The 23,934-nt window shown below is 37.0% G+C and overlaps 1 protein-coding gene across 1 annotated transcript; it reads right to left on the bottom strand.

Annotated features, from left to right (window-relative positions):
- On the bottom strand, positions 1-23,657 carry LOC136845139 (homeobox protein 2-like). The gene is made up of 9 exons (XM_067115073.1): positions 23,107-23,657; positions 20,010-20,491; positions 17,459-17,617; positions 15,717-15,864; positions 13,262-13,424; positions 9,321-11,650; positions 6,114-6,261; positions 5,764-5,929; positions 1-2,631 (listed from the first exon to the last, which is right to left on the bottom strand). Exons 2-9 carry the CDS (start codon positions 20,030-20,032, stop codon positions 2,481-2,483), a joined length of 3,288 nt encoding a protein of 1,095 aa, XP_066971174.1. The 5' UTR covers positions 20,033-20,491; positions 23,107-23,657; the 3' UTR covers positions 1-2,480.
- Positions 23,658-23,934: the final 277 nt, after the last annotated feature.

Genomic DNA, 23,934 nt, shown 5'->3' with positions numbered 1-23,934 from the left:
TTTGTCAAAAAAATTCTTTTTATTTTGGTGTACACTATAACAACAATTCTTATACACTGCAAATTATTACAAACAGAATTCACTTGTGAAATGGTTCTATTCAGACATTTATAATAATCAAGAAGCAGAAATCTTCAAATACATGTAGACCAAAAGAAAAAGTTTATTTGGTCCTTCGTTCCTACACAAATACAAACTTGAAGGTCTTTCCATAAGGATAGTACTTGCAGCGCGAGCTGGAAACACCTGTTCAACTTTTAAACAAGGTAGTTAACTACCGACAATAGGGGTGGGAGCCCCACCCACCCATCGGTACTTACTCAGATTGCTTTTGGTGGCCGTCGAGTGTAGACGTCTTCTTTGCCCAACTGACCGTTTGACCCTTCCATACTTTTGTTTGATTGTGATATTGATATATGAGTGTTTGTTACTGTTTTACTTATATTAACATACAATGCAAACCCACGACTTATATGAGCCTAAGGAGAGGAAGCTGTCTCATGAGGGCCTTCCCTGGCACCAACAAACCCCGCAATCGCTTCCTCTCCTCTCTTGAGATAGACCCTCATACTCTGTGCACTTTGTACAGAAGACACGTATGTAATCAATCTTAACAATGGGTGCAACTTGCCCGGAAAAGGAAAAGAGAGAAGAGGGTTCCCTGGTGTCTTCGGATTGCAATACGTCTCCGGTGACACTGAGGGTTCTCTCTAGATCCTTCCTGACACCAACCAATCTGCCTCCTAAGGGAGTGGTCTCCCCTTCACTGTCTCCTACTGCTTCATCAGTATAGAGCTGGAGTGGGAGGGGGAGGCAGTAGTCCAGTACGACTTTGCTGGTGGTCTCCGTTTGGTTGGTGGGGGAGGGGGGATTCCCCCTCGAGGTGAAGGGAGATTGTCCCTTTTAACCCAACTTGTCTTGCAGGTGTGGTGGAGCCCAAGGGGCTTAAGTTATGGGCCTCCTGGGGGAGCCTTCTGTGGTGGGCTTGATCTTGCACTTGAGGGCTGCTAGTGCCCCTCCAGTGACTGCTGCTTCTGTGACTGTAACTACGGCTACGGTCACGATGTCTACCTGGTCTAGGACCACAACTACAGTGGTGGTTCTTACAATCCTGCCTCCTGTACTGTGCCCCCAAGTGCTCCCTCTGACTCTCTCCCTTTGGAGGGATGTCCTTCTCCACTCCCTATTTGAAAAGGCCTGCCGCAACCGTAGGAAGAGGTTGAAGAGGAGTCGCATGTTGTCATCATCTGTCATGTAATTCGGCCTCCTCCCCTTCTTCCAAAGCTAGCAGGCGGAGGAAAAAGGCTGCCTCTCTCAGCCATAAGAGGGCCCGTAGGGCTTCTAATGGGCAGCTGCCTTCCATGGAAAAGGCTAAGGGCTCTCTCATTTGCACTCCTGATCTGTTCCACAGACCCCTGTGTCACTGGTACCAGTCCCGAGAATGTCTGAATACCTTCGTAAATCCTCTGTGGCTTTGTACCAGGGGAAATGGGCCATCTTCTGTGGTTGGTGTCATCGATGGGTATCTCTCCAGTTGGAACTACTTTTCAGCAGGTAGTGGACTTTCTCGTCTTTCTTCGCCGTGAGAAGAGGGGTCTCCATCTTGGCTATTAAGGGCTACTGGTCTGCCCTGGACCAAGTCCTTCGCCTGACAGGCATCGATCTCTCTTCCTTGTGGGAGACCTCTATGCTGTTGAGAAGCTTTGAGTAGTCTTGTCCTCCCAGGGAACTCAGGCCCCCTGAGTGGGGCATGACTAGTTTTATGGAGCCTGACTCGTGCACCCTATAAGCCTTTATGAGAGTCGTCAGACAGGGATCTGACCCTCAAGACTGTGTTCTTGCTTGCCTACCTCAGCCACCCCTCATTCTGATACCTGGGCCGAAAGGCAAAGTGAGTGTGTACCAATGGGTGGGTGGGGCCCACACCCCTACCGCCAGCAGTTAATGACTTTGTTTAAAACAAAGTTAAACGGCTGTTCCAAGCTCGTGCTGAAAGTAATACCCTTGTGTAAAGACCTTCAGGTTTGTATGTTAGGAAAAATATAAATTACTTGAAAAATTTGTAGTCTTTTCCCATTTTCAAAACTTAACTGCAAATATATCATTGATTACAAGATGTAGAAGCTGACTGATAATACTTAAGTTTTGTACTGGCTTTGATTCAAAAGCTCTTTTAAATCCAATATATAAAATTACCAATGTTTAAAGCATCAGTACACTTTGCTAATATTACCATGAGAATTCAGACATTGTATTACAATGTCAAAACTGCAAAAGTCCACACAAATGTCAAACTTTGTAAGTTCTCAACATAACCACTGCTGCTTGGTTTCCATACCTTGTAACCAAGTACAAATATTCAAAAACCACAGTACAAAGTCTTAAATGCACATGATTGTATAAAAGCCTGCTTCATACAATATTTACAATATAAATATCTGTATATACAGCAATAAAGATTTTTCTTTCAACAAGCTTTGTCAACTTGAACCCAATGAAGGAATGGTGATAGGGGATAACGTGTACAGTCTTACTTCCCCCACTGTCACAACAGCACAAACAACAGGAGCTTCATCTGGAAACCTTTTGGTAACTTCCTGAATCTGTTTCAATGAAGGAACTGCACCATTTCTGAAATGAAAATGTTCAAATTTCACATTCATGGTTCATTAACTGCTAGCAACACCAGTCCCTGTAAAGAAAAGGTTAGTAAACAGGTTGGTAAATCCGTGTGCCCCTGGATCCCCAAATGCTCAGTAGACAGCTTAGGTAGTATGTATCAGTTTTTTTGGAGAGGTTTTTTTCACATTACAGTAAACTCACTATTTGTAATGGTACTAATCATTATTCAAGAGAAATGGATCAAACTGCTACCCAGACTGGCTAAATGAGCACCGGAGATTTGTCTTAGAGCCTGGATTCCGGAAAGAAATCCAAAGCTCTACGAGTGAACATGACTAGTCAGGAGTTTGTAAACAAAAAGTCCCAAAGTTCATTTAACATTTTTTCATTATCAGAGAAAAATATTGAACAGTCAGTCATAATGCGTTACATTACATTGTGTGTGGCAAAATTACCAGTAGACAACAGCTTCCATGTTATTAGATGTACTGACATGTATCCCAGAATGTTTTCATAGTCTTCCGAAGAACATCCATATGAAAATGTTAGCAAAAGTTTCTTGGTTCCCCTGAAGAGCCCACTGTTAGTCCAAAACAATAAAAGACCTAAGATACAGCAAATCTACAACCTTCAATATGTTGCACTATTATATCTGATTTTGATTTAGGAAAATCTGGTATGATGACCTGGCATTGGGACTATTTGGTTATTCAATACTTAGATGAAAACAGGTGAAAGGTAAAACTAATAAATTATTAATAATCTAGTAATAAATAAAAATGATTAAACAAAAAATTTTAATGTCTTAAGTCCTGATGATTATCCAAATCATTACTTAAAAACGTCTATGGACTATGAACTATAATGTTCTCATCTTTCATCTACATACCTGGGACAGTCCACCAATATGTGCTCCACAGGTAGAAGGATATCAAAAAGATCACTCGCTAGTGGGCCATCACCAAGCATCATAACTAGTGGGTTAATAAGTAGTATGATCTTTCCTCAGTCTAGTCTTAAACCACAATTTCTTTGCTATTATGATGAACATGAGTCAACTGATGTATGATTTTCTGATATTTCTAGTTCTATAAGAGTGCACCCCCATTTATTCTGCATATTAATTTTTGTTTTTTATAAGCTCAGAAAGGCTATTTCATATCAGTTACAAGGGATTGATCTGTAATGGGATACAACACAACATTACCATCCTTGGCCTTTCAGTCCTTATAAAAAGTACAAATTTTTTATATTATAATTTCTGTTTTTCCTAACATACAAACCTGAAGGTCTTTACATATGATTTAGCTCGTGTCTGCAAGCTAAATCCTGTGTAAAGACCAAAGGTTTGTATATGTGTAGGAACAAACAAAAATTGGCATGCAAAATAAATGGGGTGCTTCTAAACAGCTGGTTGTTTCATGATAACTTTAATGGCACTAAAAGAACCTAAATAAATACTGTAGTGATATCTCTGCCATACATTCTGTTCACAAATTCTAGAGATTTTAGTGATTGTCAATTCACCAATAAAAACTGAAGTGTTAACGGATAATATATCCACATGGGATTCGTCATCATGGCAAAGACAACACCATCCTGGATCTTGGATCAGAGTAAAATTTGATGGAGAGTCTATGAAACTTGCAATGAGACTTTACTACTCCCTCAGATAAAGACTTCTTGCTTACTGCTTGTGTATTTTCATGATCCTCTGCCCCTTCCAGGAAGTCTTCTACCTCTTCAGTGATTTGAAAAGGTTTACTTGGGTTTAGGTTGTTAACTTTTTATGACTTACACTTAAAGTAAGGTTAGATGATGAGCTTTATAGGTAATTTCTGTAGTGCAGCCCCAGTTCTTTTCTTACACTTGCATTTCATCATCATCATCATCATCTTGGTTTAATCCCTAGTCAGGGGCCTTGAAAGATGTCTGGATAAAATGACCATTTTATGGGTTGGAGAATTTGTAGTCTACTGCTAAGTTGTTCTTCACGGGGATGAATCTCAAAACGTTCCGAGTTTTTGCTTTCTGCCCATGGGAGAAGTCTAACAACTAGAAAATGTCTCTGTCTCATAGCCCTTGATTCTTTACATAGCCACAATGTTTGTGATGCCTGTCACAATATAGGTTATCTTGCCTTTGGCTGTCATAAGACAGAATACTTCCTTAGAATGTCAAAAAGATGGCCTTCAGTTTTAAAAGATTTGAGATTCTCCTGTGATGACCATACCCTGAAAACCAGAAAATCTATGGGGAGATGAGAAACAAATTTATTCTCTGTACGAGATGCGAGTTGTGCCGCCAATGAAACTGTCCCTGGAGGGGGGTAATGCTGTTAATGCACCTCATGTGGAACACTATAGGCATTATTAAAGGTTGTTTGCAGTGTCCCTTAACCCACTTTTTTAGCCTTTGACTTAACCTCTGTTCCCACTTTCTTCCATCATGCTGTCCAACCACTCTAACTCATTTTCAGTCTTAAGCACTGAATGGCTGAAAGTGCCCCATGTTTGGTTGTAGTATAGCCAAATTTTCATATCAATTAACTCACTAATACTGATCAGGACTAAAATATAAACAGGAGGACAGATCTCTGTCTAAGTTGCAGCTATGACATAAAATCTATGAGAAGGACAAACAACAAAGGTGAAATAACATTCACATGTAGCACCCTACCAACACTGACTGTGCATCTAGTTCATTCAGTGATAATTTCAGTTAACTTTTACAAATTTCATGGGAATGCCATAGTGATGCTGGACATTCCATAATATTCATCTGTGGATGATGTCAAAAGCCTTCTCATAATCAATAAAAGGCATCAGAAGGGATTTCTATATATTCACTGCTGCAAAACATCTTTTAACACAACTGATTTGTTCAGCTCCTGCCTATTCTAAAACCACTTTGCTTATCTCTATGCTTTTTATCAATTTCTTTCTCCACCCTATCTAGAATTATCACACTAATTATTGTCATTACAACTAACGTTCAGTCGGGTCACTTTCTTTGGTACCTTATCTAAACCTTTCAGTTCGCAATCATTGGTATTTTTTTTCTCATTCCAAATTCTGCAAAACAGTTTTGCTAGTATACTTACGTGTCATTTTAGGTTAGCTAAAATTACCTCCTACTTACCTTATCACAGTAATTCTTTTACCAGGGATGGATGGACTTGATTTTCTATATGCCATATTAGGAAGATACACATCATAATGCAACACCAAGTAACCCTCCATAGGATGCACCTCACCTGGGTTGGCATCCTCCTCTGTCTTGATACAACAATTACTCAAAATATTTTCTGAAAGGAAGTAAAAATAAATTCTAGCTATAATGTAAGCCACCTAAAAATTATAGACATTCATGGATTCTGGCAGATAGATCTTCATGATATGCACAGTACAAAGGTCCACAATAGTTTATGATATGCTTGGTGTACCCAAAATAAATGCCATGGGAGTTTACAAAAAAACTTGATATCTTACCTAAAGTAGATGCCATGGAAGGTTTGACGAGTGGTACTGAGGGTCCTCTCCACAAAACTTTACCAAAACCTTGATTTAGAATTTTTCCTTCTGACATGGAATTAACAATATCCTTGTACTCCTTCCACGAATTAACTTTCACCGAGAGCTATTGAGAAGATTTTACATTAAAAAAATATTTAAGCTAAATGAACTGCTTATCACTACTTTATCTGTCATTATCTTTGTAAGGCGAGACTGTTTCCAAATAGAGCAAGTTTTTATACAAACTCATTCATCATAAAATAATATGCAGACAGGTGCATGAAGACATCACTGCTAGAAGCTATGGTGAGGTAAGCAGCTGCAACAAGAGGGTGAAAGCAATGAGGTGGTCAGGATTACAAGACCTGAGAAGTTGCAGGAGTATGCCAAAAAGGCTCGAAAAACTGAGGACTGATCATGGTAATGGCAACGGACTAGTAAGGTGGAATGGTCAGACACTCGAGAGCAACCTGATTCAGTGGATAGCACTACAGCTGAAGATACCAGAACTACTGGGAACATGGGGACTGCCAAGCCCATAGCAACTGTGAATGCCAAAGCACAAACAGAGAAAACTGCATAAAACAGATGCACAGAGTGCCACAAAAACATTCAAGAGCACTGACCAAACCAATGTTGCTAACTTTGCAGACCTGACTGAAGAGGTGTTTCGAACATGAAGGCAGTGGCAAGGCTCTGAAGGAATAATTTACAAGAATGGAGGTAAAGGAATAGGCTAAAAAGTGGATGCAGCTATGCGCTGAAGGGGCACTGCAAACACCCCTTAGTAATGCCTACAGTGCATATGAGCTACACTGACAGAAATGCCCCCTTGCAATTGTAGAATGAGGGAGTTGGCTGAACAGATGACAGAATTCCAAAAAAACATTCAAGAGCACACACCAGACCAATGCTGCTAACTCTGCAGACCTGAGTGAAGAGGTGTTTCAAACATGAAAGGTAGCAGCAAGACTGAAATAATTTGGAAGAATAATTTACAAGAATGGAGATAAAGCTATGGGCTAAAGTGGCACTGCAAACGCCCTTCAGTAATGCCTACATTGCATGTGAGCTGCACTGACAGCAATACCCCCTTGCAGCCATAGAATGAAGTTTTATTAAGTAAATTAAGAAAGAGGGAGTTGGCCGAGTATGTGTTGCAACTGTTCTTGGAACTTATTGTTTTGCGGCCCAGGATGCATCCAGCAGTGTTAAAGGCTATGTAATGATGATGGCATTTGAGATAATAAAAGGAACCTTCATGAAATAAAATTATTTCTTGTACAAACTAATTATCATAAAATACAAATCACTGCCTTATCAGTAAATAAATTCAGCATGTACTTCAAAGAACAGACTGATTTATCTTCACAAAAGAAAGAACAGGTGATTCCTGGTGGAGTCAGGATGATTGCTGCTCAAGTAAAGAATACCCTCACCTTATTACCTTGGGACTAAGGTTTGTCTAATAACTGGGAAACGCTGAAAACCAAGACTAGCTTAGCAACATTTCATGGGGCATAAATAGTTTTTTATTCTAATAATAAATTTTTCTTTCTTCAATATATAAATCTCACTTGTTCTGGTTTGTGAATAATATATGACAATTGAAGTTCATATAGAGCCTAGCCCACTGTAAGGTGCACCACTATTGTAGGACTAGCCTTTATTCAAACAAAATTATTATAGGAATTTATAATCTAGAATTCAATGAAATCCACTGATAGGGAAGGGAGAACAATACAAGAATTAATGACTGTATTGTACAATAATCAGTTACTTATGGTAAAAAAGACTAACTGGCGAGAAATCAGCTTGTCAGAGAGCTTGTGCTGTTCAGTTAGGAACTGTCCATTGTCGGGGAGACTTAATGAGATGTAACCTGAAAAGGTGGAAGGAGACCACGTTTGCAGTGCTTTACATGTAATGTCATCCACCTTTAATTTCTTTCTAATCTACGGTATCCACAAATCATAAAACTTATTAGTAAAATAAGTATTTTACTAATATAGTATTACCTTAATTATCTGCATCTGCATTATCCACAACTCGACATTATCTACATGGAACTGCAGCCCACCACAAAATATGTGGATACACTGTACTGTATTTATAGTGAATAAAAAGCCTTCCAACATTGTGTGAGCAGAAAAATGTGATGGCAACACTTAACATTTCATATAAACTCATAAATGGGTATTGTTTTAGGGACAGGGGCAGCAAAATACCAGAATGGGGAGGGCTGGTCTGCTTGGGAGTTTTCACAACAGTTACTGGTTCAAAATCAACTATGTCAAACAAAATGTCATTTTGTATTGCCTTTGAGTGGTGCATAAAGATGCATCATGACTATATCGCAAAACTTTTGTTCTCGTGTGTGTGTGTAGATTAAGCTACTCCGCTACTTAAGTAGTTCTCCTCTCTCTCCCCTCCAGCTTCCTTCAATGGATAGCCCCGACAGTGACACAAATTTTGCCAGCTCATTCCACATATATATTGCTGTGTTATCAAAAGTAGAAAAAAGGTTATGAATAATCACTGTCATTCGTTAGGCTAAGTTTCTTATGAAAATTCTGGACTGCTTTATGAGCATCTCCCTGGAAATGCTTACACCTTTGCTATGCTGGAGCTCAAACCACTTTATAAGCGCACTGTGGAATTCTGATCTCCTGCCACCTTTTGAGTGTAGTTCCTCATTGCACAGGTCGGTACCGTTCTCGGATAGTACTTTGCTGACCCACGTTCAAGTCTCCGACCGGCCAATGAAGAATTAGAGGAATTTATTTCTGGTGATAGAAATTCATTTCTCGTTGTAATGTGGTTCGGATTCCCCAATAAGCTGTAGGTCCCGTTGCTAGGTAACCAATTGGTTCTTACCCACGTAAAATAAAATCTAATCCTTCGGGCCAGCCCTAGGAGAGCTGTTAATCAGCTCAGTGGTCTGGTTAAACTACTGTTGTTTTGTGAACAATGTTGTTTTGTGAACAACTCTAACTGCATCTTTCCATATAGTAACCATAAACAAAATAAGAGAGTTGTATATTGCATGAATGCACATTAGTTTAGTGACAACAGTGACTAAAGTATATGTCATTTAAAAACAGCAAATAAAGTGACACATCATTATTACTACTTTAAGTCTCATAAAATTTAAATAAAAAAAAATTAAAGGCATTAACTTACTTTAACCAAGTAACTTGGATAAGTGTCATAACCACCTTTTTTATTTCTTCTTCTTCTTTTATTCTTCCATTCTGGGGTGACTGTCAAGTCTACTTCAGGCTCATAAGGTGTTTGATTTGAATATGCCATGTCACCAGGGGAGGGAACGGATGATTTCTCTGGCAACTGATGACAATCAGGAGAATTTCTAGAGGTATGTGATGAGCCCCATTTTTCACGAGGGTCGTGACCTCTGATTCCAAAACTTTCTCCAGAATAATCTGATCTGCCTTCACCACTGGAACAGACCCTATCACTTTGAGAGTTCTGATCTGACCATCTATCATCATGCTGATGCCAATCAGGTTTTCTTGTGCCACTCGAGTAAGTTCTATTTTCATGACTTTGGAATCTGTTTGTGTTTGCACTTTCTTGATAATCACTTGATCTCCTGCCACAAGAATCCATTCTGTCATTTTGATGAGCACTATAAACATTACTATCGTTTCTTCTGTCACAATCCCACTGAGATTTTCTCCAATGCTGGTATCTTTCATCAGCCCTTCTATCTTGATCCATCTCATCTTGCTGCATATATTTATCCCTTTGCCTATCACTTACTTTCTCTTGTATACACTCAGGGTTCCTCATATCATCCCTCCACCCTCTTAAAGATTCATTTACACCTCTTCTTGCATGCTGAAATTCATTTCCTTGCCACTCGGCTCCTAGCTCACTATACCCTGCCCTTCTACAGTCCAAATCTTGTCTATCTTCAGGCCACCTTGCCCACCTTTCCCTTCTATTATCAAAGTCCATGCTGGTGCCATCCCACCTTTTTTCAAGTGGTCTTTCCTGCCTATCCCATCTAACATCATAACTCTGCTCAGCCCTGTCCCTTAAATTTTCTGATAGACTACTCCGTCTTTCCCACCTATCATCATCACTGAACCCAGTTCTACGCCACTTCTCTTCCAAGACCTTTTCTGGTCTTTCCCATTCATCATTCCTATGATTAGTCCTGTCCCACCTCTCTCTTTCCGATATTTCCGGTCTCCCCCTTGTTACTTCACTACTCATTCTTGCCCTTTTCTCACTCTCATATTCATCTTGCCATCTGCTGCTATTTTCCCTTCGAACTGCTTGCCTATTATCAATATTTTCCCTCTCTCTACTACCATAAATATTTTGATCCCTAATGCTTCTGCTGTGAATATTCTCTCTTGTGTCATCCTGCCAATTAACCCTCCTTTCTTCTGAATCACCATCCCTTGTATTTTTATTTTGCCTTCCAGAATATTTTCCATTCTCAGCCCATCTGTTTTCCTGTGGTATGTTGTCTCCTCTATTAGGAAAGCCCTCAGGTACATGACCGTGATGCAATGACCCTCTTCCTAAAACTCTACTGCTCTGCAAAGCATCATCTTCGTTACTAAATCTATACCTGTCCCTTGGGTCCTTCTCTCTCCCTTCTATCATCCTAGCACTACTGGCATCATCACTTGATCTGTTACATGCGCCACTATTATACTCTGTTTCAATGTTCTCATTTCTTACAGTGGACAAAAATTTGTCAACACTTACATTATCTTCATTTTTCCCTCTAACAAACTGGTCATTGGTCGTATGCATTCCAGTGCCTCTACCACTTAGTCTATTGTCCCTGTTAGCACTGTTTCCTCCACCTTTAAGCCAGCTGCCATCATTGTAAGACCGACCGTGTGCGTTATTAAAACCTTGAAATCTACCTCTGTTATTTCTATGCTGCCTTGAAGCATTCCATTGGCCTCTGTTCCAACTATTTCTCTTATCAAACTTCCAATTATTATTTTGATTGCCATCATCTAAATACCTACTGTAATAATTGAGAATTTCAAGAGAAATTTTATATACTTCTTTAACCGGCTTAGAATGTTCAGGGAGAAGGTCAGGTTCTTCAGCATAAATAATCTGAGAGGTCATGCCTAACATACAAGGAAACCTATTCAAATACTCATGCCTTTTTCGTTCATAATCACTCATATCCTCTGACAAATTAATAACTTCATACACTTCTGAAGCTTTCTCACTACTGCTATCCGTTTTAGAAACCTCTAAAACTTTTGTATTGTGTGTTTCAGTTAAAGAAGACATATCATCTCCAATAACAGAGTAAAAATCCTTGAGAGCTGCATCCAGGTTTGGCTTCTCTATTTCTACCACTTCCTCGTCATTTTCTAATTTCTCTGGCAACAATTGTACATCTCTTACATTTTCTTGTGATGACTCCTTTGAAGATTCAGCTTTCAACTTCAGCTTTTTCCTATTTTTCTTCACCTGATGCTGGTCAAGTCGAATCTGTTTTTCATACTCTAGAAAAATCAAAATAAGAGTAAGAACAATATATACAGTACTGTATACTTAAATAATAAGAACCATCTACTGCCACCTCATTTCATCTACAAACAGAAGTGATATAAAACAAGCTAGTCAACTGTCTGCAATTGTGGATTCAATTTTTGACTAGTTCCCTCTAAAACAGTGATATGGCAATCTGAATTTTGTTATACCCGCCTTTCAACCATATGTATGCCCACATTCACGGTCTTCAAACATTAAGAGCTTGTCAGGCACCTACTATCTCAGATGTTATATTAGATCCTGATCCCAAGAAGTTAAATGAAATGCTGATCGTTACTTTAATATGTCCCTAGAAAGGTAACCAAATTTACGACAAATGACCAGCCATGGTTTGATAATACATGTAGACGAGCCTACCATAACAAAAAGACCAATTTCTGACAATGATGACAGTATTCCTTGTAAACCTTTAAGTTTTTAAGTATATTTCTAACAACATATCAAGAGTTAAAAACACTTGAAAAAGACTTGTTCTATCACTTTCAAAAACACAACTTTTCATAGTTTTTAAAAAACCCTATCAAGAGAAAGAAAATATACACCATTCAAAACTGAAAAAAACGCTGCACAAAAAACTGTGCATTGTCAGGGCAAAGTCTCACTATGAACCTGAATCTCTGGGATATACATCATAACTGCAAAATGCTGAACATTGAAATAGTCAGTAACTGAGGGGTGGGTTAAAATCCAATCTTGGTGCTTAGGAAAAAATATTCTGATACTTAAAAAGTATCAGAATTTTAACACGTAACTGGTGAATTATTATTCTTATTACTAATACAGACATAACTCTTTGGGAATCTGAAATTCTCACCTGCAATTTGCCAGGCTGACACTGTATCCAATCAGTTATTAAGGGAATAAAATGAGTAGTACCAAATATGCCACTATATATACTGTATAATCCGGCATCATAGCAGGACTACTGTGACCACATTTATGGTTTTATTCACTACCCGCCTCTCAAGACGTGAGTAGGTATATTTAACTCTCCAATGATAATGAATAATGCCTTATGTGAATGAGTGGATATAATGTTTGCCTGGTTCAAATCCCCAAGGAGGAGGTTGGTCTCTATCACCAATTTTCAGGCCTGCTTATAATGCATTATAAATTATCATTATTTCAATTAGTTGAACAATGCAACTGGATCACATTCCCATAACCTAATAATGCTTGCCTGAAGGATTTGTTCTTGAAAGAGGTGGTAAGTACGACAAGGTGAGGTTAAAGAAACTGAATAATTGTTCAGTAGGAAGAAACAAGACATCTGATGAAAAGTTTAAGAAAGTAGACAACAGACTGGCAAAGTGGAACTACAAAGAACCATTAATACCAAGTACAATGTGCCACACCAGGCACACAGTGGTAACCCTCCAAGGTGCCAAAAAATGGCCACTTTATTGATACACCATACATTAAACTGAGTGAAACATACTGAAGGCAGTTTTAAATTTTCTTATTACCAACCATACACAATTTGAAATGAAAATTTGTAACAATAACATTGCAAATACTGTATGCTGTATTTAAATAGTGTACATACATCTGCTATCTCTTACTTGTGAATCTGATGTGTGGTTGATGACGCACTACTTTACATCCAGAACGTGCGAGATGACAGTAAACAAAATACAGATCCAGGTGGTACTCATCAAGAAGCATAACACTCTGAGCAGACTGCATACTCAATGGCATATCTCCAAACATTACTTCCAACTCCCCCTGGAACAAAGAATTGAAATAATAACATAAGTGGTAGATTTAAGAGTAACAGGAAACTTTTTATCCACTTCCAATCAAGGTGACTCAAAATCATTTTTGTAGAAAAAATATACTTCACTCTGGAGCAAGAAATCAAGTGTTGCCTAATTCACTCTGGTGCAAAGAACCTTGGAAATTCAAACAAAATTGATAAAAAAAAATATTGCAAACTCATTTCTTTTTTACAATTAGACATTTTCTAGTTTACCCTCACTGGCCTTTGTAAGTCCTGTCTGTCCCAGAGAAAGAGCTGTGACAAGCAACATCTTATTTTGCACACTGTGAAGTTACTATTTGTGCTATGATACTCATTCTGGTCTAATTTTAAAGCAGAATACCTGTAATTTATTCTTATATGCTGACAAAAAATCAAACAATAAATCAAGAGTCAAAACTGCAATAAAACGGCAGGTTGAAATTGTGAAAATGACGGGTTAACATGTGACTCAATGGTTGGATTTTGATGAATCATCATAATTGAGCCAAAGGGTCAACTCTCAACTGAGATCAATGGAAGGCTCCTCCTCACATTACCTTTCATGTAACAATTTATAAACAGAAAAAATTATGTTAGATTCTATTTCTCAGATTCAAACTTCAACATAATTTTTTACATATAAACCCAAAGTTACCAGTAGCCTTATCTAAGGCAATATAACTCATCTTTTTCTTAATTTAAATTGATAGTACATCTGAGTAGGATGCCAAGACACTAACCACTGTACCAATGACTAGCTACTGTAATATACCTTTAATCTGATTGTTAATAAGTTATTACTATTGTCTGGTAGTTTGACAAGTAATATTTATGCCATGACAGAAAGAAAAACCTTATGATGTTTTGTTGAAAGCACTTCAAGACACACTAAACAGCAACCCTGTACGGTCACTACCCGACTCAAACAAACGAGTTACGTTCCAGACAGCTGTTCGTATCTTGAATTGTTCGTAAGTTGGTTTTTAAGATAAAGTGCATAATTTTTGTTGATGTTTACATTCCTGAGTTAACTCGGGGGTAATGGATTATACTATTTTTACTGTATTTTTAAATCATGCAGTATTATAAAGAATTACTTCGGATATTAGAAAGGTAAAAAGAAGGAAATAAAATTTAGATTCATACAGCATTCATAATTTAGTATTTTTTTCCATGCTTTGAATGTTATGAACTTAGAAAGAATTTTGCAGAAGCAGCATCTGACATTGGAAGTTCACAGAGTACACAATGCATACTGCCATCTATTGACAAAAATACATACTAAACATTTCCTATGGGCAGAGGAAATATAGAAAATGGGAATTCACCAAAGAATGAGTTATATCGGGAAGATAGAAATAAGTAGGAGTATTCTCATGACTGTAAGAAGAATACATGGTAGTTAATCATGAGAATATTTGGGATAATCAGCTTCTTCCTCATGTTCTTCTGTTCTTTGCAAAACTTCTTACTACCAGAATATGTGCACAGAGCAAAATTTAAACTTACGGGTGGCATACACTATTTTAATTTGTGACCCTGTCTGTTCGTATCTCTGAATGTTCATAACATGAATGTTCGTAAGAAGGATGGTGACTGTATGCATCAACTTCATAGTTCTTTCAAGTACAGCAACAAAATTCATCAGCACAACAACAGTTTGGTTTAAGAAAAAAAAAAATTAAACAGGCTCATCAAACAAAATCTTTAAAATACTAGTTTCAAGAACTATACAATACACCAGGTAATGCAGCTATACTATTCTAATTTGAACATTTAATCATATGAAAGGCAAGATTTATGACATTTTTTCTGAAAAGAAAAAACGAAGTGCAACATATTAAATAATGATTGTTACTGAACTTTCCCACCAAAAATACAAAAACTTTCCTATTTCAAAAGGTTGGTTAATCACTATATTCATGATCTGACTGCAGACTTCCTCTTTTCAGTCTCATAGCTAGCATTTCAAGTGAAAAACAAATGCACCATTAAGTTAAAACCATAATGGAAAGAAATGAATACAGTACATACACAAGGGAAAATAATCTTGCCATATGTCTAAGAGTCTTTCTGTGTTAATAAACAAAATAGTAAGGAAGCACCTCTTGTATAAAGGTCAGACAGAAACAGTAATGACATCTCAGTCCATCTGTAAATTGACATGATATAGAGCTTATAAAACCACTTGGAAATATTTACATTACACTTTTTATATCAAACAATAACTGAAAACTAACGACACAAAGTGATCAATACAATATATTTGAACCTACCATCTCAATAAGATAAAGTGCCTCCTCAGGGTAGAGACATCGACCAATGTCTGTCTCCACTCCCATATACTCCCAAAAAGTGCCAGTCTGATGAACTAGTAGTACCATTTTTGAATTGTCTATCCATCTACCCACAGCCAGCTGGTCCCTGAAAATATATCTTCAGTAAATTGTATATAATTTAAGAAATTCTGAAGCTGCATAAACTACAGATAAGAAAATGAAAAGACAAAAATTAACGGTAGCAACACTTCTACATACTCGTACATTGCACATAACAAGCTGTGAAATCAGAGGTAAATTTTGATTACTGGCATATGCTGTAAGCCATTAATCATAAACTATATAACACAGTGCATCTCTAGCAGGAGACATTTTTATTGGATACCATGTTTTACACAATAAAATGAGTAACTGTGGAGCATCACTATATTGTGATCGAAAATAATGATTAAAAAGCCACAATAATATAATTGATAAATTGTATATTTTAAGACAAAAATATATAAAAAAGGGATAAAAACGAGGAGCTTTCGACCGTTTGCGCAAAACGGTCGAAAGCTCCTCGTTTTTATCCCCTTTTTGTATATTTTTGTCTTAAAATATACAATTTATCAATTATATTATTGTGGCTTTTTAATCAATAAAATGAGTGTCTATGATATCAGAACTCACTGTTTTGTTGCTTTTTATGAAAACTATTAATATTTGTTTTAGCAGAAGATACTTAGCAGGTGCCAATCTACTTTTCATTTGTATATTTTTATCTCAGGGGCATTACCCATGAGTAGATGGGCTCCTATTCAGTTCTGGAAATGGCTGATTAATTTATCCTTTTCATCTTCACTTTCCATCAAATATGATTTTGTCCTTTACATTAGAGTCAAGTGCTTCTTCTTTTGAGTTTCACAATGGATGCACACTTACCTTCCTCTCACTTTACTCCATCAGGGCTTCAAAGCTGCATATATATCATCTCAGGAGCTCTTAATAACAGATCATATGGCGTCATCAAATTAAAATTGGGATCTATCTCATATGTTTCAATTCAGCTGTTAGTGTTGGGTTTGCAGTGAAGCCAGATTTATAAAACAGTAATTTTTTTCAACACATGCCTATTATTAATTATCTGGTCTCACTCTTCACATCTATCCTCTGAGTTAATTGCCCGAACCACAAACAGTACGGCAGTTAACCAAAAAGGACTCTGAGATCTGTTGGCAAAGGTGCAGTTACCTATTGGCTGTCGTTTTTCTTTTGGTTTGTTAAATTAGACAGACATGTCTAGGACAAACAGACAATGAAATGGGCTATAAATATTGGTTTGTATAAAAAAATTAACTTATAAAAAAATCTTATGTCCATCAGACCAATTATTTCATAGTACATTGGGACGTCTGAGTTTTTATACTACTGTATTTTACAGAAACAATAATTCTGAAATTAAAATGGTTTTGTTCCATTAAATGTATTTTTAACATTAAAACAAATGATTTCATAATGGAAATTTTTTTTCAAGTAAATACTGTACACTAAAAGCATTGGAACTAATAGCAATGGATTTCCAGAAACAGGGGATTGCATTCTTATAGTATCAAGATACAACTACTCTTGACTGAGGAAGATTTATTGATCACTGACAAATTATGAAGATGAGGCTTAAAATACACTCTACCACTATACCAAATTATAAAATTAAGGAAAAACATAATGCTAGGCAGTCCACAGTTTTTACATCTTACTTCTTTGCCAATCGTAATTCCGAAATCAATTCATGGCGGTCTTGAAGGCGAGCTTCCACCTGTTTTTCTTCAAACCAAGATCCAGATACCTCGCTCTCCTTCACGCCCCACGAAGGAAGAACTTGGTTTCTGCTTTTCGCATTAAACAGATCTTCACCACTGCAAAAAATTGAAAAAAATAAAAATTACAGAAATTAGTTTTTTATTCTGAAGCAGCCCGTAAATAATCATCCGATAACTGTTGTATTGAGTCATTTCTTTTAAAACCAACAGATACCAAGCTCAATCAGGGATGTATGACACAGTATGGTATTTGGATATAAAAGATGTACATGTACCCTTTATAATTAGTTTTAAATAAAGCATGAGGCATACCTAAATAGCTGTAAGCAAACACCCAGAAGAATATTACCCATTACAATATATATTTTACCAACTACAAGATGAAAAATTATTTCCAAGTATCCCAAAAAGTTCATTAGAGTTACACAATATCATACAGTCTTTTAAAGGTTTTCTGACTCATAACTGTCTTTGAACATAACAACTGTGCTGTATATCACTAACAAGCAAGGCCATTTCCCTTAAGAACCTTAGTCGTATAAAACTTCAAAGAAATAAAGACACTGTCCCAGTTTTTAGTACTGTATTTAATATCAGTACTTCAAGTAAGTAAATACATACATAAAAAATCTCTAAACATATATGCAAGTGGGAAAAAGTCTGGATTTCGTTTAGATACCTCATGCACTAAAGTTTTCATTTTCTGGAAAAACTCGTTTTTTTCCCCCCTCCAAAACAGGCCTCTTATGAATTAGGCTCCTTCCCCAAAACCAACCATGAAGTTGCCTTAACAAGTTTCAACACGAAAAATTTCGTCATTTGAACATACCTTCTAAACTAAAAATTCAGCAGATTTTCATGATTCACAGATATAGCCTAAAACAATATTTGACAAATTCTCTTTTACTTCGTCTTCATAAGTTAAAGCAAGTTTAAAATCCTGAAGCGCCTCCAATGGTCATGTATTGTTTATTGGTAGATGAGGCAGACCTCTATCCTTCCTCCCTTCCTTTCTTTCTTTCTCTCTCTCTCACTTGCACTTATAACATCTCTAGGACACAAGTTCTTCTAAGGATGCATCCACAATGCAGTCAAACATCATAAATACTTGTCAGTAACTTCATCACAAACAGGTTAAGTGACTAATTGGTAGTCCTAACCAATGCTTCTTACTATTATCCAGCATTTGCCAAAGATTGGTTCTCCACTTCTGTTATCCACTTGTTTTCACGATGTTTGTGATATGTAAGCGATAGGTTGGCAACATTAAGTTTATAATATGTTTTGCTAGAGTGAGTACACCCTAATAAGTCACCAAGGCAAAAAGCAATTGAAGATATATATACTTTTATCTGCACTCTCCCATCAACAGGAAACCAAGCATGAATGCAAACCCTGTATGTAACAGAGTACTAAAGAAATGCTGATCATACAAGCAAACTGTTTATGCCCATTTAAATCCCATTATACCTTTTAAAATAACCATTACTGGTTATATACAGTAATTCAAAGAATAATAAAATCATGGAAACAGGATTTCTTACACAGGACAGTATTATGAAAAAATTTATAACTAAATGTAAATGAATACTGTAACTGATTATTACATATGTATCCTACTATACAGTGCACAGCACTCAATGTGCATCAGCCTAAACTGGAAACAATGATCTAGCATTAATAATTTTTATTGTTTTTCATTGTTTTGTGCTGTGCAAACTGGCAATATGAAAGGAGAGTGGGAGGGTGCCTGTGTATAAGACAATTATGTATGCAGGGGAGTTAGTTTCTTAGTAAAGTACCGGAGTGTTTCTCTCTCTCTCTCTCTCTCTCTCTCTCTCTCTCTCTCTCTCTCTCTCTCTCTCATACACACACACACACACACACACGGTTGCCTAATACTTACAATGGTGAAATAGAAATGATGTAGCATCGCCAGATACTGTACTTTGTTCTGAGCCAGCAAAAAAAGCAGAACAGAATATGGAGAGAAATCCTCAAAGAGCACTTGATCTGAAGATTTTTCCAGTTATCTCATAACGTTCCTTAAAAACGGTGTTAGGTCCCCTAACACGCACAAATTTTGAGCGACAACTGTACCTGATTAGAGGCACTTTGGAGCCCAGATGTACTGTATACCCTGCCAGGTCTGAAGAACTGTGTGGCTGCACAATTAGGTTATTGTTAAGTAATGGGTATGATGTAATCAAGTGTTATGTTCTTAGTAAGACACCACATTCGTACTTCTAAAAGTGATTCGAATGTTACCCAAACCACTAGAACATTCATTCACAAAGTATTCACAGATCAAATTCTGCTCTCATATGAGATCCTAAGTGAACTTACCCTAATTTGTAGACTTCACATTTTCTATTTCATATAAAAATCTTTGCAAACTAGTATACAGTACATAGAATCTGGTAATGCAATACAACTATACAACAAAAACCTTAAGCTATATTCACAAAGGCAGAAATTTTCTACTTACCTTGCAAAACGACTTGAAGACATCTTGATTTGGGTCCGATAAGTGCCACATCAATTAGCCTCATCAAATTATTCAAAATGACTAATTTTTAGCTAAAGTTCATCATGCTTCTCCACAAAGCATTAATTCAGAATAAAAGTATTCATGTATAAATTTAAAACAAACGTCACATGAATTCAAGTATTCTTGCAAGCACACCATCAGAGATCTGAAAAGATATTTTCTGCACCACAGGACTTCTATTCAGTCATGAGCTTTCTCTAATGATGGATGTGCATTTATGGGAAGACTTTACTACATGTATACTTGTGAGACTTTTCAGATCAGCTAAAATCAACTCCAACTTCCTGCTGTGGATTTTTAAATACAAAAAGACTTTTCCTTTGAAACTAAATTTACTTATGATTAAGTTTTCATGTTTCAAGGGTAATCATGACAAGGGGATAAATGTTAAATGGAGGCTCTTGTAGTAATGCAATAACCTGCAAAGAAAAAAGAAAAAAGAAAATAATCATAAGAAAGAATAAATAGTTAAGGTAAAAATTTTAATCAAGAAGATATGTTACATGTAGTATTTTTTGGAATAATAACTTAAATACGCAGTGTATAAGAACAAAGGGTGAAAATAGCTAATTATATACTGCAGTCCACATGCAAATTACCTAACTTCTCTAATTACTTATCACTGCCAAAATCAATGATGATCAGAAACTATCACATAAAAATTTAAAACTACATTAAAATATTTTACATTGTACCAACTACTACAATCAGAGCTGTGTTGAGTTTCATATCAAAGTGGAGACATGAGCTGCACTGCCAATTACTTCCTGTAACACATATTCTCAAGTATTTTGAAGGACTTGGCACTGCTCCCCCACTAAAACCAAGACACCCAACTTAACATAAAAAACAAGAATTAGTTCATTTCATGCATCTTTCAACATCTGATGAAATGGGATTATGCTTTACAGATTTCATATCCCCTCAAAAAATAGGACACTACTTTTAACCTGCTTCTAATGAAACTTGTATAAAGCCACTGCAGTACTAAACTGCTACAACTTCTGTGGTAGCATGCTTCTAAGATTACTGAAAAAGAATGTTTTGTCAGTGGCAATATGACTCACATTAATAAGAAAGCTCTCAGACATGCCTGTCATCATTCCTCATCCACAGGGCAATTAGTCTATGACTTCAATTCTGTCAATTTTTCTTAGCATTTTTTAACGAAATACATGGGATGGTCAAAATAATAAAACTGATGAATCAGCTATTATAAAATGAAAAATATATCTTAAACAATATCTGTTTTAAGGGCTCAAACCAATGACCCTAATGGTGAAATTAAATCCTGAGCCTGAAATATCCATTAAATAATGAAACAAGCAAGGGGGAAGGGGACCTGATCACTCAAAAGTACCTTCACTCTTGTTGCAAGGAATGATAGGTTATTGTATTAAGCAGAATGAAGGAAGCTATGGACACACTCCATAATACAAGGATTCATATTTGCATGGGCTCTCTAATTGTTCTACATAAACTAGGATGAAAACCGCTGCTGTTCAATCTACGCTGTTGCTAAACATAATTACTAACCTCAAAACCCCACAACTCTTCCAAGAGAAAGTTGCACATTTCCATCTTGCTTCTGAATCACAATAGATGTTTTCAAAGGTACATGGCAATTGAAAACAAACCTAAATCACTCTTAATCAGTGGAACAAGCAAAATGGTTTGTACTGCAAATGAATTCTGAGAGCATAAGTAGGTAATGTCAATTTAGGTTGCAGCAAAGCAAATATAAATTTTAAAAATCTGTTATAAATACAAATGTCTTATCCTAACCAAGTTATCAAGCATTCTTTATGGAAGATTATATCACAATTCCTTTAATTTACAACACAAACCCTCTGAAAAAAACTATATTTTAAATATAAACCTACTCTATTATAGGTTCACATGTATTTTCAGTCATAATCAATTATAAGTTTACCAGTAACACTTAACATTATTAACTTATCATGAGCTATCACTACATGAACATCAAAATTAACTCAGATATAGCTACATCTGGTAAAAGTTCAGTTGAGTTGTGCAAGGCAGGCCTTATTCCACATGCCACGGCCAACTTACAAGAAGATCAAAGACAAATTCCAACAAAGAAGCATCCTACCCTAGCCTTCCCTTAACCTAACCTATCCTACCCTACAATGCCCTTACTTAGAGGGGTAGGCTTTGGCCACGTTGAACCTGGCCAACCCTATATGATTATCCATAGCAGAATGAGGAGTGCACAACCATTCTGCAATAGGCTATTGTACTACACTGTACTTTATAATTGAACTTTTCAGTCGAGAAACTTGCCAAGTGCCATTTTTAAAATATAATAAATTAAATTACAAAATACTTTGACCCAGGATGGCGCTTGGCATGTCTCTCGACTGACAGCCTCAACTGTAACCTAGGATTAAGCTACTCAAGTACCCTATAGGCTGAGAAGTATTTTAAAATTGTAGTCAATTATGAACTCAGTGTTCAAGTAACATTTATCAATATTATGCCAACCCTTACTTATCACAGGCTATTCTAAATTAGGCTACAACAGGCTTTCAAGCCTGGGCCAATACTAATAGCCTACCATAATTAACAAGTAGATGGGTTGAATGCTGAGTAAGGGGCCACGAATTGCCGGGGGGGGGGGTAACCTCCCCGGCCAGGTTAGTACTCGGCGTCCCAGACTAGTTCAGGTAAAGGTAGTCTACATCTGGTTATATTACATTCACCTTGAAATGCCTAATAGCCTAATCTTATAGTAGCCCTGACCCCCTGGTCTGTATTCGCTCCTAGAAGTAGCGCCTCTGCAAATTACCAACTACTCTAGGTGCCGAATAGCTTTTTGGCTACGTCGACTGCAAGCTAGGCATGGCTACTAGCTAAGCTTTACTAGCCTAACCTCCCCCGGCCAAGCTTCGACTTCTACCCAAAGCTCGCTTATGACAATTTAGTCCAGTAGTTTTCAGCTCTGTGCCCTAGGGTATCATTTAAGGTCTATATATACACACAGCAAGCAGAGGGATATAAAAATTACACTTACCATAAAGTGACAAAAGGAATTAACGCAGTCAACGTAGCCTCCACTCATCACCTACGTCTAGTAGTAGTAGTGGTGGTAGAAGTAAATGTAAACAAGCTGCTGTAGTGGGAAAATCTATGTAACGGCTCTCAGACCCACTCTAGTTTCTTTATGCCTGTTGGATGTTTTTGCGGGTAAAAATACACGTTGTTTTTCGATAATACAGTATATGGTACTGAAATTTACTCTCCTTCTCCTCCTCCCCACCTTGTTTAGTTCAGTAAACCCTCCTTTCGGCCCTTATTTGGTCCATGTGGAGAGCCACATTTACCTGTCGGATGCAGTTTGTTGCCTTGAATAGATTGTTCGTCAGTGTAACTATTGTTACAATTCTTCTTAAATATCTAATTATTCAGATAATTTATTCCTCTGGTACCTTACTGAATGGACTATGTGTTGTGGATTCAAAGACTTTAATGCCCTTATTGCATCATGGCACCAATTAATCTAATTATTTATACTCCTACATGCACCCGTACTTTCCTTTCCGTCACGTATTTCTGTGGGAGATCTTTAACATTCAGTATCACTGTCTACGCCAGAACACATGGCACGGTAATAGATGTTCTATATTTTGATTTTCTTCTTGATGTACGCACAAGCATACACACAAAGATCAACTTCCTCCGGCTTACAAGTTCTTTAGTACCTTTATGAACATTACTATTCAGTCTGGTTTTACCAATTCATCTGTTGCTTTTTGTGATCTTTGCTGATTACTAAGTTTACCCTTTACATTCCCTTTGAATTTTATATGTGTCTTCATAATATATTGAAGTCTATATAAAA

The sequence above is a fragment of the Macrobrachium rosenbergii genome, chromosome 13 (assembly GCF_040412425.1).
Source record: "Macrobrachium rosenbergii isolate ZJJX-2024 chromosome 13, ASM4041242v1, whole genome shotgun sequence".
NCBI classification, from domain to species: domain Eukaryota; kingdom Metazoa; phylum Arthropoda; class Malacostraca; order Decapoda; family Palaemonidae; genus Macrobrachium; species Macrobrachium rosenbergii.
Note: the sequence above shows the minus strand (reverse complement) of the source record. Positions and strands in the feature narration are given on the sequence as shown.